Below are 17,980 nucleotides of genomic sequence, written 5' to 3'. Positions count from 1 at the left end.
AGTAACATAGCCAAGATCACATGTCTTATGTGTGACATGATGAGACCCTACTGAAGGTGTTCCATGATGAAGGAGATGAGGTTTGAACTATAGGGAATGAACAGTGTTAACCATGTTGTGATGTGAGGAATCTACTTTCCACATCTCTCTCTCTAGAGCTGGCGAAGAGGCTCGTTCAGACAGAAGTGATAATTAGCTCTCTGTCACTCATGAACACTTTGCCATTGGCTTTGAGATCACTGTGGCACATCAACCGTCAGTGCCACTGCTCGCTGGGTAAATGAGTAGCAGAACCACACATACACATGTGCAAGGCTTGACATTCCTCACCAAGGCTATATAGGAGTAGCATGCAGATGAGGGAAAAATAGGGTCAGCTCTTTTGTCGTTTACAAATAGAAATGACCTCAGATACTGTTAGAGGGAGTGAGGGAATGAGAGAGAGCCTCTAGTGCTAGGGTCAGTGTGTTCGTGTGCTTGTGTGTGTATGTCTATTATGAAGAGCACACTCATAGAAATCCATAATTGTAAGCATTTGGCAATGGGCACTAAATATAGAAACTACTGCAGACACACCTCGAAGCTTTGAGAGGTAGAGAAAAAAACGGTCTGCGCAGTGCTCCGTGAATGAGAGAGAGAGTGGGGGAGAGAGGGAGGGGGAGAAGAGGAGAAAGAGAGAGAGAGAGAGAGAGGGTGGATGTTCCACGAAGCAGGAAGAACCCACTGAGCAGGAAGAACCCACTGAGTTAGACTGATTTTCTCTGTAACCGGCTATAACCTAGCCTCGTACGGACCATCCTGAACCATCCGCTAGCGAAACAGAATGTAAGCTCGCAAGATCAGGATGGTTCGTACGAGGCTAGCTATAACCTCCCCTCTCCACTGCTCTGCTCTGAAGACACTCATAACCCTGAAACAGTGTCGCCTTTAGCCGGTGCGTGATTTGGTTTTGCGTATTAGAGGGCCCCCTCTATGTGTTGGCCACGCATGCGTATCAGGGGCCCCCTCTGCGAATTGGCAGAGCACTGCTGACATGGGCTAATTGAGTGACTGTCAGTGACTGACATAACAAGTGGAAAACTGCTGATGCACGACCAAATTCGGAGGGCCCTAGTGGCCGTGGGGCCCTACACACACCGCATAGTCTGCGTATAGGCAGAGGCGGCACTGCACTGAAACACTGAGCAGTCTTCAGGGAGCTGAGGCACTACAGAGGCATGCAGGGTCAAGTCACTGATATTTATTTATTTATATATTTCACCTTTATTTAACCAGGTAAGCCAGTTGAGAACAAGTTCTCATTTACAACTGCGACCTGGCCAAGATAAAGCAAAGCAGTGTGATAAAAACAACAACAACACAGAGTTACACATGGGATAAAACTAAACATACAGTCAATAACACAATAGAAAATCTATATACAGTGTGTGCAAATGTAGTAAGTTATGGAGGTAAGGCAATAAATAGGCCATAGTGCAAAATAATTACAATTAAGTATTAACACTGGAGTGATAGATGTGTAGAAGAAGATGTGCAAATAGAGATACTGGGGTGCAAATGAGCAAAATAAATAACAATATGGGGATGAGGTAGTTGGGTGGGCTAATTACAGATGGGCTGTGTACAGGTGCAGTGATCGGTAAGCTGCTCTGACAACTGATGCTTAAAGTTAGTGAGGGAGATAAGAGTCTCCGGCTTCAGAGATTTTTGCAGTTCGTTCCAGTCATTAGCAGCAGAGAACTGGAAGGAATGGCGGCCAAAGGAGGTGTTGGCTTTGGGGATGACCAGTGAGATATACCTGCTGGAGCGCATACTACGGGTGGGTGTTGCTATGGTGACCAATGAGCTAAAATAAGGCGGGGATTTGCCTAGCAGTGATTTATAGACGCCCTGGAGCCAGTGGGTTTGGCGACGAATATGTAGTGAGGGCCAGCCAATGAGAGCATACAGGTCACAATGGTGGGTAGTATATGGGGCTTTGGTGACAAAACGGATGGCACTGTGATAGACTACATCCAATTTGCTGAGTAGAGTGTTGGAGGCTATTTTGTAAATGACATTGCCGAACTCAAGGATCGGTAGGATAGTCAGTTTTACGAGGGCATGTTTGGAGGAAGGAGGCTGTGAAGGAGGCTTTGTTGCGAAATAGGAAGCCGATTCTAGATTTAATTTTGGATTGGAGATGCTTAATGTGAGTCTGGAAGGAGAGTTTACACTCTAACCAAACACCTAGGTATTTGTAGTTGTCCACATACTCTAAGTCAGACCCGCCGAGAGTAGTGATTCTATTCGATTGAAGAGCATGCATTTAGTTTTACTAGCGTTTAAGAGCAGTTGGAGGCTACGGAAGGAGTGTTGTATGGCATTGAAGCTCGTTTGGAGGTTTGTTAACACAGTGTCCAATGAAGGGCCAGATGTATACAAAATGGTGTCGTCTGCGTAGAAGTGGATCTGAGAGTCACCAGCAGCAAGAGCGACATCATTGATATACAACTGCTGTGTGACTGACTGCCTGTCTGAGTAACCAGTACAGGCCCTCTCTCTCATTATATAACACTACTGCCTCTGCATGCCAGAGCTGTGTGTGTGTGTGTGTGTGTGTGTGTGTGTGTGTGTGTGTGTGTGTGTGTGTGTGTGTGTGTGTGTGTGTGTGTGTGTGTGTGTGTGTGTGTGTGTGTGTGTGTGTGTGAGTGAGTGAGTGAGTGAGTGAGTGAGTGTTACTGTATAAACTGGTTAGTGTGGGTGTCAATTAAAGTATTTAACTGGTTTAACCCTGGTTGTCAGTATTTTTGTTTCCATAATCAATCTAGACCTATTTGAAGCTGATAGTGTGTTTGTCTTCAAATCTCTCTGTCTCACTCTGTTGCTGGTCCAAAGGTCTTCTCTCTCACGTTTCTGGGCTGTACTGTTGGTGCTGGTGGTGGTGGCCTGATGGGTGTGTTGTGTGTTGTGCCCTGCCAGTGTGGTATTGCCCTGTGAGAGTACCCAATGCTGTCTTATCTGATACAGCCAGGGTGTGTACCATTCGTTTAGCTATCATAATCTGGCATAGAGATACTGTCATAGTGAACAGTCTTGGGTTTGTTGTTAAGCTTATGAGGCTATTTCTGTGTTATTTTTCTGCAGTACAGCAGTGTGTTTGTGTTGTGTGTGCTGACTGACCACTCTCTAGGTCAGTATGCTACTCACATCCATCCAGCCCCAGTGGAGACTGCAATGCAGGGGCCAGAAAACACTTAGATCTTTCCTTCCCTCTCTTGCTCGCTCTCTCTCTCTCTCTCTCTCTCTCTCTCTCTCTCTCTCTCTCTCTCTCTCTCTCTCTCTCTCTCTCTCTTCTCTCTCTTTCTCTCTCTCTCTCTCTCTCTCTCTCTCTCTCTCCCTCTCTCTCTCTCTCTCTCTCTCTCTCTCTCTCTCTCTCTCTCTCTCTCTCTCTCTCTCTCTCTCTCTCTCTCTCTCGCTCTGTTTTTCAGTCTGTCTGTCTGTGTGTCTCTCTCTCTTTCTCTCTTTATCAATCTCCTTTTAAACCCTTTCCCCTTGCTAGCTTCCTTTTGATGTCAATATTGTATTTTATTTTATGATTTACATTTTCCAGATATGTGTTCTCTTTCTTGCTTTTTGTACTCTTTCTCTTGTTCTATTTCCACTTGTTGTTTATCTCTGTCCGTCTGTCTGGCTGTCTGTATGTCTGTCTCTTCACCAGTATTGTTCAAGTACATGGTCAATACGATCACCAAGGGTCAATGAGTTCCAAAGGCTTACAGGATAGCCAAGGTTAGCCCGTCTGACCTCTGGGGCACCATGAGAGTTATTTAAGATACTCTTCAAAGGGGGTTTAAGACGTTTTCGGAAGATGGGCAGAGACTCTGCTGTCCTGACTTTAGGGGGAAGCTTGTTCCATCAGGACAGAGAAGAGCTTTGACTTGGCTGAGCGCCAGCTGGGAGGGAGGGGTGGGAGGGCCAAAAGACCAGAGGTGGTGGAACAGAGTGCTCGGGTTGGGATGTTTGGTTTGGGCATAGCCTGAAGGTAGGGAAGGGCAGTTCCTCTTGCTGCTCCGTAGGTAAGTACAGTGGTCTTGAAGATGATGCAAGCTTCGACTGGAAGACAGTGGAGTGTGCGGAGGAGCGGGGTGACATGGGAGAATTTAGGAAGGTTGAACGCCAGTTGGGCTGCGGCATTCTGGATAAGTTGCAGGGGTTTGATGGCACAAGCGGGGAGCCCAGCCAACAGAGTAGTAGTCTAGACGGAAGATGACAAGTGCCTGGATTAGGACCTGCGCTGCTTCCTGTGTGAGGAAAGGTCGTACTCCACAGACGTTGTAGAGCAGTGTTTCTCAAATTTGGTCCACAGGACCCCAAGGGGTGCACATTTGGTTTTTTGCCCTAGCACTAAACAGCTGATTCAAATAATTAAAGCTTGATGATTAGTTGATTATTCTAATCAGCTGTGTAGTGCTAGGGCAAAAACCAAAATGTGCACCCCTTGGGGTCCCGAGGACCGAGTTTGAGAAACACTGTTTTAGAGCATGAACCTGCAGGAGCAAGTCACTGCTTTGATGTTTGCAGAGAACGACAGGGGTTGTCATTCATTTGTTGTTGTCTGTTTGTTTGTGATGGAAGATGGAGGGGATAGCAGTGTGGGGTTAAACAGGAGTTTAAGGATCATCACAAGGTCAGAGATTGGGGAAGCTGATCCAAACCTGAATAGGATTGATCTGGATAGTATGGGCTCTAACAGGGTTTGGTCCTGAGGCAATGTTTGTTAAAAAACTGGCATTGATTAGTTCACCACAGGCCTTTCTCAGTGGACTGCAGCAGTGCATACACATGTAGAGAGAGAACAGAGAAGAGGCTTAACTTAGTCTTCTGCTAGTTTGATCTTCTGCTTCTGAAGGTCTTGCTGTATCTCTGGAGGATCTCTCCCCTCTTCCAACCGCAATGTTGGTCCTGCTCAACCCTCTCTAACAAGAAGCCTGCTTCTCTCCCATTGGAACATGAGGGAAAAAATAGAGTATCTCAGACAGCTGGGGTTCAGTTTGACATCACAGGCTCTGCTTCTTAAAGGTTTAAAATATTGATTTGTTTAAACCTGTTAGAGAGCATGAAGAGCAACCCGTTCCCTTTCTACCCTGCTCTTTAGTCACAGGTTTAGAGGAAGATGGTGTGTGAGAGGGGGGGATGAGGTCCCGTGTAGCTCAGTTGGTAGAGCATGGTGTTTGCAATGCCAGGGTTGTGGGTTCGATTCCCACTGGGGGCCAGTATGAATATTTTTTTATTTTTTTATGTATGCACTCACTAACTGTAAGTCGCTCTGGATAAGAGCGTCTGCTAAATGACTAAAATGTAAAAATGTAAATGAGGGGATGATGGTTGTTGGAGTAGAAGAACAAGGTTGAGCTCTTTGACCCTGCCCTCCCAAGTACCCTACTCTAACCTGCCCTCCCTAGTACCCTACTCTAACCTGCCCTCCCTAGTACCCTTCTCTAACCTGCCCTCCCTAGTACCCTACTCTAACCTGCCCTCCCTAGTACCCTACTCTAACCTGCCCTCTCTAGTTCCCTTCTCTAACCTGCCCTCCCTAGTACCCTTCTCTAACCTGCCCTCCCTAGTACCCTACTCTAACCTGCCCTCCCTAGTACCCTACTCTAACCTGCCCTCCCTAGTACCCTACTCTAACCTGTAGACAATCATCCTCACCAGGAACTGTGTCTAGGATCATATAACAGATATGACTAACAAAAGAGTCCAAATAAGTTCTGTCTTAACTATTGAGCAATGGAGGATTTGTTTGCTGATCTGTTGGCCAATCATATTCTCCAATTTCCTGGTTGTCATACTCAGTCCACATTTTTTGGAACCTGCTAGTTGATACCAAAAACAGGCCTCTGTCCGCACCAGATCTTTATATCCAGTAACTACAGTTTCAAGTTTGTGTGATTAATTAATTAGAAATCTTACTCACGAGAGTCCAGACAGAAATCATTAGCTGTACGAATCTCCTACCCTTTGAAGATCAGTCACAAGTTTCTCTCTCATTTGACTAGTAATCATATCCCCTGTGATTCTGTCTGTTATAGAAAGGGAAGGAATGAAAGAGAGAACGAGAGATGGTGAGAAAGAGAAGCAGACAGATTGAGAGGAAGGTCAGAGATGACACCACATCATCTGCGTCCTCAGAACATCACATGATGATGAAGCTAACTGTGATGATGTGCCTTGCGGTCTGCCTGGGGGCCTATAGGGATCAGAACCCAGCATGTAGTCTGGTTAGATCCATCCCATAATATATGGGTTCATCTGGAATCAGACCCTTGTGGCTTCATAGGGCCAAACCTCTTGTGGCTTCTGTCTTCTCCCATTCCCTTTCAACATGCTGGAGCTTGTATCTCGTTTTCACATGGTACCACAAAAACGGACTGATTTTTTCTCTTAAAGTCAGTTGTCATCTACCATACAGATCTATGTGTGTTATCATGTATGCCCATTTTATTGGCCATATCACAATGTGCTAATTCCCACTCACATCCTCTCACAGTTAACTAAAACATATGGTGCTGTATTGATGCATTTTTAGGGTGGGTGTCTGGGATGCCGCATTAACATTAGGGATTGCGTGCGCTCCTACCTCCCCACCCCCCCCAAAAAGTAACTAAAGACGTAGGGGTTGAGATTAAGGGGCTTGGGTCAGCGGATATTGGCTGGGTGCCCCCCGTTTGAAGCCTGCCTGCCTGCCCCCCTGGTCAGTGTCCCCCACAATCCCCACCACAAACACCAAGATTATAGTGATAGGATTCCCCTACTTTCTGATTGGGTTAATCCCTACTTTTAATGACAATCTAATCAAAGAGGGGGTGCGGTTGATGAGGTTTGGGGGGGGGGGGGGGCTAGATTTGGGGCACACTGTATGGTGTGTGTGGTATAACTCATAGCGTGTGGATACAGGATGTAGACGTATTATAAGTGTGGTCATTTATCATCAATTATGGTAGCCCAAGGTCTCTGGTGTTGAGTCTGTGTGGAAACCTAACGCAGTGCTGGTCTTCAGAGGGGCATGAAGGGACATGTTCATAAGAGACCTCCAATTCCATGAGTCCTGTGTTTACATTCTTCTAAAGCCTCTCCAGGGCTGTGGGTGGGTGTGCTAGCTAAGGTGACTTCTTGTTCCATGCTATAGCCAGAAGAACCATTCCACCATTCTAGAGCCATTCCAGGCTTCCAGTGAAAGCATACCGTTGTTCTCAACTGAAATGTTTATCTGATCAACGATGCCATCTACTTTCCTCCACCCTCTATCTCTCCCCAACACAGAAATGCACTAGACATGAGGTCATTGTCATGTCTGGCTGTAACCGCTGAACTCGTTTTTTTGTCTGTAACTAGGTCAATTTCATAATTGTAATTTTAAAGTGCAGATTTCCTTTTTTCTCTATAGGAAGGAATTACTGGGATTACAATAAAACTCAGTAAAACTAGAAAATCCGTCTGCAGTCACGTGCGTGTGTGTACTGTAGAGTGAATGTGTAGAGTGTGTGTCGGGGTCAGAGAGAGAGTGAGGGGAGGTCAAATGTCTGATTGCCTCAGGTGAATCCAGACATGGGGATTGTAGTCCAGCTGAGAAATTAAAATCTCTGTCGGTTAGATCACTGCTGTTGAGCATTGGAAATGTAATCAGATGATTTTTATTTTCAGAGAGTGAGAGAGACAGTGAGAGAGAGACAGAGATAGACGGAGAGATATATGGAGAGATAGACAGAGAGACAGACAGAGAGACAGACAGACAGAGAGACAGACAGAGAGACAGACAGAGAGACGCCTAACCTAGAGTGTCTCTGTGTGGCTGGACACTTCTGAACAGGCACTGTAAAAGGGCTGCCTCGTGGTCCATTAAGAAATTAAGGTCAAAGTCCAGAGAGCGGCAACCATTAATAGTGAATAAACACGCCGTCACACACCCCGAGCCACTAAAGACCAATAGAATCAGTTAAACAAAACAGACTAGTGAATACAAGCCCTCTCACACTGTCACACTCTACACGTTTATTGGGCAACGTTTATTGGGATTAATCTTGTCCTGGAGGCAGAGCTGAGGGATTTCCACTAGATGGCCCAGCTACAAAGTCCAAATTATATATCGTAAAAAATCATGAAAATAAAAATGTACAGTTAGGATTAGGGATAGGCATAAGGTTGGCATTGTGGTTAAGGTTAGTTTTAGGTTTAAAATCAGATTTTCTGACTTTGTGGCTATGCCAGCTAGTGACTACCCTGCAGAGCTGCCTCCAGTACATGAGTCATCCTAATAATTGCCAACCTGCTAACATTGTCTCTGAGGTAGTAGTCATCTTCCCTTTCTAAACTCCATCTGCTACTTTCAATCTGGGGAATTTGGATGATTTCCTCATTTGATCTGCCTGTACTCCTAAATGACCTTAAGAGCATTAGACTAAATTCTATAATCAGAGAGGGACGGTGATATTTGTCCAGGAGGTGTCCTATAGCCTAAATCTTCTGTTTTGTTAGAACTGCCTTCTTCTGGGTCTCTGGTGAGCATGTGCAGCGGGTAGAAAGGGGGAGGGAGAGGAGTGAGGTCGGTAGGGGCAGGAGAGGAGAATGATGGAAGGAGGGATAGAGACGGGAGAGGGGGATGACGGCATCCAGATGGAAACTGCTATGACTGAGTGGTTATCTCTCCAGGGTAGACTATTTTAGGTGGCAGGGTTATTGGTGCAACACTTCTCTCTCCTCTCTGTTCTGTCCCCAGCTGAACCTCAGCTGTAAAACTAGGCTCATTTCGAAATGGCCGAAATTCCAAATGGGAAAAATAGCTCAGGAGATCAGCTGAGTAAATCCTACATTCTAGAACTCTCTGAAATAGTGTACACATGCATGTGCTTTTCTCAACATATGCCTACAGTAGCCTGTCTACTGCATTCACCAAACCCTAACCTCTCTCTCTCTCTCCAGGCGTTTGGACAAGTCTACTCCAACCATAAGAAGGTGGCTGCAGACGGGGAGAGCAGGGAGGAGTCTCTGATCCAGGAGGCGGTGTGTAAGGAGGCCTATTACGAGCAGCGGGTCCTGGAGCTGCAGACGGAGCTCCGCCAGGCCCGTAATGTCCTCACCAACACCCAGTCAGAGAACGAACGCCTGGCCTCCATCACCCAGGAGATGAGAGAGGTGAGACGAGTAAAAGAGGGAGAAAGAATAGATTCAGTTGCCACATCATACTGTAGATACAAGTTTGCATACAGACTAATATAGACTACATGTAGACTATATGCACAAAAGACACATTGGCTGCGTTCACACTGGCAGCCCAATTCTGATCTTTTTCCACTAATTGGTCTTTTGACCAATCACATCAGATCTTTTCACATCAGATCTTTTTCAGAGCTGATCTGATTGGTCAAAAGACCAATTAGTGAAAAAAAGATCAGAATTGGGCTGCCTGTCTAAAGGCAGTATATGTAATCATAACTTGATTGGATCTAGATTTTAGTTAACCACCACTAACCATGACTGGATTAGTTTGTTAGACAATTCGTGATTGGATTTGATAATAGGTATAGACTGGGTATATGAGATCAGATCCTTACGTAGACTACAATATGTGCATGAATGCAATAAAAATTACACTTGCACATGCTCAGCTACACAATCACTGGCGCACACTTCACACACACACACTCTCTTTCACCTTCACAAATAAAATCTGAGTTTATTTGTCACGTGCACAGGATACAGCAGGTGTAAACAGTACAGTGAAATGCTTGCTTGCAAGCTCTTCAAGTTCTTCCTCAACAATGCAGTTCTACTGTCATATAAAACAAATGCACATCGTAAAAAAAAATATATGCACAAGAATATACACTGTGTGTACAAAACATTATGTGCTCTTTCCATGACAAAGACTGATCAGGTGAAGTCTATGATCCCTTATTGATGTCACTTGTTAAATCCACTTCAATCAGTGTAGGTGAAGGGGAGGAGACAGGTTAAAGAAGGATTTTTAAGCCTTGAGACAATTGAGACATGGATTGTGTATGTGTGCCATTCAGAGGGTGAATGGTCAAGACAAAATATTTAAGTGCCTTTGAACAGGGTATGGTAGTAGGTGCTAGGCACACCGGTTTGTGTCAAGAACTGCAACGCTGCTGGGTTTTTCACGCTCAACATTTTCTCGTGTGTATTAAGAATGGTCCACCACCCAAAGGACATCCAGCCAACTTGACAACTGTGGGAAGCATTGTAGTCAACATGGGTCTGCTGTGGCATGATGGAGGGAAAGGTTAACAACCGCTGCTGGTGAAAGGCAGATCATACTTGAGTAAAACTTATAGCCTCTAGGCAAACATATCAGACATTAGCTATAGTATATCTACTGTGGTTACAGGTAAGTTGTTGCTTTAGTAATGGGTGCAACTCAAGGCATTTATGCTGCAGCACTGGGATTCATTACACAAGGTACAGGCACTAGGTCCTGAGACTGGCAGCACGTGCCCATCGCCCAGCCCTGGCGTCAGTGGCGTGCCTCTCATCTCACATCAGATCTGGCATCCTTGCCTGAAAGCGCCAGCCTTGCCATCCGCCTGCCCTCTTGTCTGCTGAGGGACAGATAAGAGCCAATTAGCAGGGAATGTGTATACAGTGTGTGTTGGTGGGTGTGTGTGTGTGCACATGCGTGGATTTGCCTGTGTGTACTGTCTGGGTGCGTGTCATGGCTGAGCCAGCAGTGAAGAGATTGAAATAACGAGAGGAGCAGGCAGGTTGAAAGGAGGCCGGCCCCCTCGGCGAGGTGGGGAGCTCTGAGCCCGGCTGACTGACACTAAGAGAGGGACAGAAAGAGAAAGAAAGATAGGGGGACGTTTATATTGTCCTGTTTGATCTGAAGGGTTGTGTTCCCTTGGCAGGAGGGATGAAGGGGATAATAATGAGGAGGCTGTTGAGGAGGGAAGGAGGGACAGTAGGAACAGGAGGGACAGGAGGGACAGGAGGGACAGGAGGGACAGGAGGGGGAAGGAGGGACAGGAGGGACAGGAGAGACAGGAGGGACAGGAGAGGGACAGGAGGGACAGGAGGGACAGGAGAGGGAAGGAGGAACAGGAGGGACAGGAGAGACAGGAGGGACAGGAGAGACAGGAGGGACAGGAGGGACAGGAGAGGGACAGGAGGGACAGGAGGGACAGGAGGGACAGGAGGGACAGGAGGGACAGGAGAGACAGGAGGGACAGGAGAGACAGGAGGGACAGGAGGGACAGGAGGGACAGGAGGGACAGGAGAGGGAAGGAGGGACAGGAGAGACAGGAGGGACAGGAGAGGGACAGGAGGGACAGGATGGACAGGAGAGGGACAGGAGGGACAGGAGAGACAGGATGGACAGGAGGGACAGGAGAGACAGGAGGGACAGGAGGGGGACAGGAGGGACAGGAGGGACAGGAGAGGGACAGGAGGGACAGGAGGGACAGGAGGGACAGGAGGGGGACAGGCGAGGGACAAGAGGGACAGGAGTGACAGGAGGGACAGGAGGGACAGGAGGGACAGGAGGGACAGGAGAGGGACAGGAGGGACAGGAGAGGGACAGGAGAGGGACAGGAGGGACAGGAGAGGGGCAGGAGTGGGACAGGAGGGACAGGAGAGGGACAGGAGGGACAGGAGGGACAGGAGGGACAGGAGAGGGACAGGAGGGACAGGAGAGGGACAGGAGGGACAGGAGAGGGACAGGAGGGACAGGAGGGACAGGAGGGACAGGAGAGGGACAGGAGGGACAGGAGGGACAGGAGGGACAGGAGGGACAGGAGGGACAGGAGAGGGAAGGAGGGACAGGAGAGACAGGAGGGACAGGAGGGACAGGAGGGACAGGAGAGACAGGAGGGACAGGAGGGACAGGAGGGACAGGAGAGGGACAGGAGGGACAGGAGAGGGACAGGAGGGACAGGAGGGACAGGAGGGACAGGAGAGGGACAGGAGGGACAGGAGAGACAGGAGGGACAGGAGGGGGACAGGAGAGGGACAGGAGGGACAAGAGGGACAGGAGTGACAGGAGGGACAGGAGAGGGACAGGAGAGGGACAGGAGGGACAGGAGGGACAGGAGAGGGAAGGAGGAACAGGAGGGACAGGAGAGACAGGAGGGACAGGAGGGACAGGAGAGGGACAGGAGGGACAGGAGAGGGACAGGAGGGACAGGAGGGACAGGAGGGACAGGAGAGGGACAGGAGGGACAGGAGAGGGACAGGAGGGACAGGAGGGACAGGAGAGGGACAGGAGGGACAGGAGAGGGACAGGAGGGACAGGAGAGGGGCAGGATGTAGCCCTACTGCAGTCCAAGAGGAGACAACTTATCCAGAACGCTGCAGCCCGCCTGGTTTTCAACCTTCCCAAGTTCTCCCATGTCACCCCGCTCCTCCGCACACTCCACTGGTTTCCATGTAAAATGGGCAGGGTGTAGCCCTACTGCAGTACAAGATGGGAAGATACAATAGTACACGCTTAGGTCATTATAGTTTTGTGTTTTTCCGTTAATTGCTTACTACCCCTCCCCACCACCAGCCCAAAAACTGATCTTGTCTCTCTCTCCTGTCCTATTTTTGTAGTTTCTCAAAGTCTTATTTTGTCAACAGAAAATCACAAAACATACTGTGAGTTCCCATCTCTCTCTCTCTCTCTCTCTCTCTGGCTCAATTAAATTCAAAGGGCTTTATTGGCATGGGAAACATATTTTTACATTGCCAAAGCAAGTGCAATAGATAATAAACAAAAGTGGAATAAACAATCAGAAATGAAGAGTAAACATTACACTCACAAAAGTTTCAAAGGAATATAATGTAATTTTATGGCTATGTACAGTGTTGTAACAATGTGCAAATAGTTAAAGTACAAAAGGGAAAATATGGGTTGTATTTACAATGGTGTTTGTTCTTCACTGGATGCCCTATTCTTGTGGCAGCAGGTCACAAATCTTGCTGCTGTGATGGCACACTGGTATTTCACCTAATACAGTGAGGGAAAAAAAGTATTTGATCCCCTGCTGATTTTGTACGTTTGCCCACTGACAAAGAAATGATCAGTCTATAATTTTAATGGTAGGTTTATTTGAACAGTGAGAGACAGAATAACAACAAAAAAATCCAGAAAAACGCATGTCAAAAATGTTATAAATTGATTTGCATTTTAATGAGGGAAATAAGTATTTGACCCCCTCTCAATCAGAAAGATTTCTGGCTCCCAGGTGTCTTTTATACAGGTAACGAGCTGAGATTAGGAGCACACTCTTAAAGGGAGTGCTCCTAATCTCAGTTTGTTACCTGTATAAAAGACACCTGTCCACAGAAGCAATCAATCAATCAGATTCCAAACTCTCCACTATGGCCAAGACCAAAGAGCTCTCCAAGGATGTCAGGGACAAGATTGTAGACCTACACAAGGCTGGAATGGGCTACAAGACCATCGCCAAGCAACTTGGTGAGGTGACAACAGTTGGTGCGATTATTCGCAAATGGAAGAAACACAAAAGAATTGTCAATCTCCCTCGGCCTGGGGCTCCATGCAAGATCTCACCTCGTGGAGTTGCAATGATCAAGAGAACAGTGAGGAATCAGCCCAGAACTACACGGGAGGATCTTGTCAATGATCTCAAGGCAGCTGGGACCATAATCACCAAGAAAACAATTGGTAACACACTACGCCGTGAAGGACTGAAATCCTGCAGTGCCCGCAAGGTCCCCCTGCTCAAGAAAGCACATATACAGGCTCGTCTGAAGTTTGCCAATGAACATCTGAATGATTCAGAGGAGAACTGGGTGAAAGTGTTGTGGTCAGATGAGACCAAAATGGAGCTCTTTGGCATCAACTCAACTTACTGTGTTTGGAGGAGGAGGAATGCTGCCTATGACCCCAAGAACACCATCCCCACTGTCAAACATGGAGGTGGAAACATTATGCTTTGGGGGTGTTTTTCTGCTAAGGGGACAGGACAACTTCACCGCATCAAAGGGACGATGGACGGGGCCATGTACTGTCAAATCTTGGCTGAGAACCTCCTTCCCTCAGCCAGGGCATTGAAAATGGGTTGTGGATGGGTATTCCAGCATGACAATGACCCAAAACACACGGCCAAGGCAACAAAGGAGTGGCTCAAGAAGAAGCACATGAAGGCCCTGGAGTGGCCTAGCCAGTCTCCAGACCTTAATCCCATAGAAAATCTGTGGAGGGAGCTGAAGGTTCGAGTTACCAAACGTCAGCCTCGAAACCTTAGTGACTTGGAGAAGATCTGCAAAGAGGAGTGGGACAAAATCCCTCCTGAGATGTGTGCTAACCTGGTGGCCAACTACAAGAAAGGTCTGACCTCTGTGATTGCCAACAAGGGTTTTGCCACCAAGTAGTAAGTAATGTTTTGCAGAGGGGTCAAATACTTATTTCCCTCATTAAAATGCAAATCAATTTATAACATTTTTGACATGCGTTTTTCTGGATTTTTTTGTTGTTATTCTGTTATAAACCTACCATTAAAATTATAGACTGATCATGTCTTTGTCAGTGGGCAAACGTACAAAATCAGCAGGGGATCAAATACTTTTTTATATATGGGAGTTTATCAAATTTGGATTTGTGGGTCTGTGTAATCAGCGGGAAATATGTTTATTTAATATGGTCATACATTTGGCAGAAGGTTAGGAAGTGCAGCTCAGTTTCCACTTCATTTTTTGGGCAGTGTGCACATAGCCTGTCTACAGCGGCCTCTCTCAATAGAAAGGCTATGCTCACTGAGTCTGTACATAGTTAAAGCTTTCCTTAATTTTGGGTTAGTCACAGTGGTCAGGTATTCTGCCACTGTGTACTCTCTGTTTAGGGCCAAATAGCATTCCAGTTTGCTCTGTTTTTTGGTTAATTCTTTCCAATGTGTCAAGTAATTATCTTTTTGTTTTCTCATGATTTGGTTGTGTCTGATTGTGTTGCTGTCCAGGGACTCTGTGGGGTCTGTTTGTGTTTGTGAACAGAGCACCAGGACCAGCTTGCTTAGGGGACTCTACTCTAGGTTAATCTCTCTGTAGGTGATGGCTTTGTTATCGAAGGTTTGGGAATCGCTTCCTTTTAGGTGGTTGTAGAATTTAACGGCTCTTTGATAATTATTGACCTAATTCTGCTCTGCATGCACTATTTGGTCTTTTACGTTGTACAGTGCCTTGCAAAAGTATTCATCCCCCTTGGCGTTTTTCCTATTTTGTTGCATTACAACCTGTAATTTAAATGGATTTTTATTTGGATTTCATGTAATGGACATACACAAAATAGTCCAAATTGGTGAAGTGAAATAAAAAAAATAACTTGTTAAAAAGAATTATACTAAATAAATAACGGAAAAGTGGTGCGTGCATATGTATTCACCCCATTTGCTATGAAGCCCCTAAATAAGATCTGGTGCAACCAATTACCTTCAGAAGTCACATAATTAGTTAAATAAAGTCCACCTCTGTGCAATCTAAGTTTCACATTATCTGTCACATGATCTCAGTAAATATACACCTGTTCTGAAAGGCCCCAGAGTCTGCAACACCACTAAGCAAGGGGCACCACCAAGCAAGCGGCACCATGAAGACCAAGGAGCTCTCCAAACAGGTCAGGGACAAAGTTGTGGAGAAGTACAGATCAGGGTTGGGTTATAAAAAAATATCTGAAACTTTGAACATCCCACGGAACACCATTAAATCCATTATTAAAAAATGGAAAGAATATAGCACCACAACAAACCTGCCAAGAGAGGACCGCCCACCAAAACTCACGGACCAGGCAAGGAGAGCATTAATCAGAGAGGCAACAAAGAGACCAAAGATAACCCTGAAGGAGCTGCAAAGCTCTACAGCGGAGATTGGAGTATCTGTCCATAGGACCACTTTAAGCCATACACTCCACAGAGCTGGGCTTTACGGAAGAGTGTCCAGAAAAAAGCCATTGCTTAAAGAAAAAAAGGAGCAAACACGTTTGGTGTTCGCCAAAAGGAATGTGGGAGACTCCCAAAATATATGGAAGAAGGTACTCTGGTCAGATAAGACTAAAATTGAGCTTTTTGGCCATCAAAGAAAATGCTATGTCTGGCGCAAACCCAACACCTCTCATCACCCCGAGAACACCATCCCCACGGTGAAGCATGGTGGTGGAATTATCATTATGTTGGGATGTTTTTCATCGGCAGGGACTGGGAAACTGGTCAGAATTGAAGGAATGATGGATGGTGCTAAATACAGGGAAATTCTTGAGGGAAACCTGTTTCAGTCTTCCAGAGATTTGAGACTGGGACGGAGGTTCACCTTCCAGCACGACAATGACCCTAAGCATACTGCTAAAGCAACATTTGAGTGGATTAAGGGGAAACATTGAAATGTCTTGGAATGGCCTATTCAAAGCCCAGACCTCAATCCAATTGAGAATCTGTGGTATGACTTAAAGATTGCTGTACACCAGCGGAACCCATCCAACTTGAAGGAGCTGGAGCAGTTTTGCCTTGAAGAATGGGCAATAATCCCAGTGGCTAGATGTGCCAAGTTTATAGAGACATACCCCAAGAGACTTGTAGCTGTAATTGCTGCAAAAGATGGCTCTACAAAGTATTGACTTTGGGGGGTTGAATAGTTATGCACGCACAAGTTTTCAGTTTTTTTGTCTAATTTCTTGTTTGTTTCAAAAGACAAAATATTTTACATCTTCAAAGTGGTAGGCATGTTGTGTAAATGAAATGATACAAACCCCCCAAAAATCCATTTTAATTCCAGGTTGTAAGGCAACAAAATAGGAAAAATGCCAAGGGGGGTGAATACTTTCGCAAGCCACTGTACATGGAGACTGCAGTCTCAATTTGGTGTTTGTCCCATTTTGTCTCTCTCTCTCTCTCTCTCTCTCTCTCTCTCGGTCTCTCTCTCTCTCTCTCTCTCCCTCTCTCTCTCATTCTTTCTCTCTCTCATTCTTTTTTCTCTCTCTCTCCCTCTCTCTCTCTCTCTCTCTCTCTCTCGCCCTTCCTTGTTTAACGCCTCTCCTCAAATCCCTCCATATTGGGATTCAGCAGATTTGGTTAAATTCTGCGACAGTGTTTTGCTGCTCAAGTTTAGCGATTACTCCAGTTCTGGGAGGGGAGAGGGTCTGAAGAACTCCCTCTCTGAGTGAGTTTGACACCCCGTCTGTTTGACACCTCATCTGTTTGGAAAAACATATCTTGAGAGCTAAATGAATCCCCACACTTTGCTTTCAGTCAGCTAAAGACTGGTGTTTATTACGGAGATTAGGGCAAAGAAAATAAAGTCCTTAAGATGACATTTACTTCACAAGGACTACGATTTCCGACAGACCCTGGATTCCTTCATTATATAGTCCAGTTGCTACTTGGCATCTGGGACTGAATTGAGTCTTAAGATTGGCTTTCTAGAAGCCAGATGGCCTTATCCAAAATGTAGCTAACATGTTTTTATACTTAGGCTGTGTGATTGAGGTCTAAAATACGAGGCCCTTCTGAGTAAACACATGAAAACCTCCTGTCTGCAGTAACACAAGAATCAGCCCCCACTTAATGAACACATTAATCCACTTATTCCTATGTACTTACCCCACTTACATCACTCTTTCTCTGTGAATACAGAGAAGCTGATTTTAGAGCCATATTAATGCTGGGAGCAAGTCTTCAGTAGAATGCTGTTACTGGTGCTTGACTGGTGTCCTGGTGTGTGGCTCTGTCTGCCTGCAGGTGCCAACTCCATTGTGAATACACACACACACACACACACACACACACAGGGACTGGTGCAGTGGCATGGCGGGTGGCCAGGGCTAATTGGCTAGATGGAGGGGGTTGGAGTGTAAATCTCACTATGTACAGGAGATAGTGACACCCCTCCACTGGCACTTTATGGGCACCGGGAGGGGAGGTGAGGTAGCGGGCGGAAATTGGGCAGCGGGTGGATCCAGGGCACTGAGGCTGGCATTGTGATGTGGACTCTGAAA

The 17,980-nt window shown here is 46.3% G+C and overlaps 1 protein-coding gene across 1 annotated transcript in view; it reads left to right on the top strand.

Moving 5' to 3' along the window:
• Positions 1-17,980, top strand: part of LOC311149754 (protein bicaudal D homolog 2-like) — a 73,806-nt gene that overhangs the window by 22,452 nt on the left and 33,374 nt on the right. Inside the window, exon 2 of the mRNA XM_084186971.1 lies at positions 8,962-9,174. Within this exon, the coding sequence (XP_084043097.1) occupies positions 8,962-9,174 (213 nt within the window). The remainder of the gene's footprint in view (positions 1-8,961; positions 9,175-17,980) is intronic.

The sequence above is a fragment of the Coregonus lavaretus genome, assembly GCF_964263955.1.
Source record: "Coregonus lavaretus genome assembly, chromosome: 22".
In the NCBI taxonomy this organism is placed as follows: domain Eukaryota; kingdom Metazoa; phylum Chordata; class Actinopteri; order Salmoniformes; family Salmonidae; genus Coregonus; species Coregonus lavaretus.
Note: the sequence above shows the minus strand (reverse complement) of the source record. Positions and strands in the feature narration are given on the sequence as shown.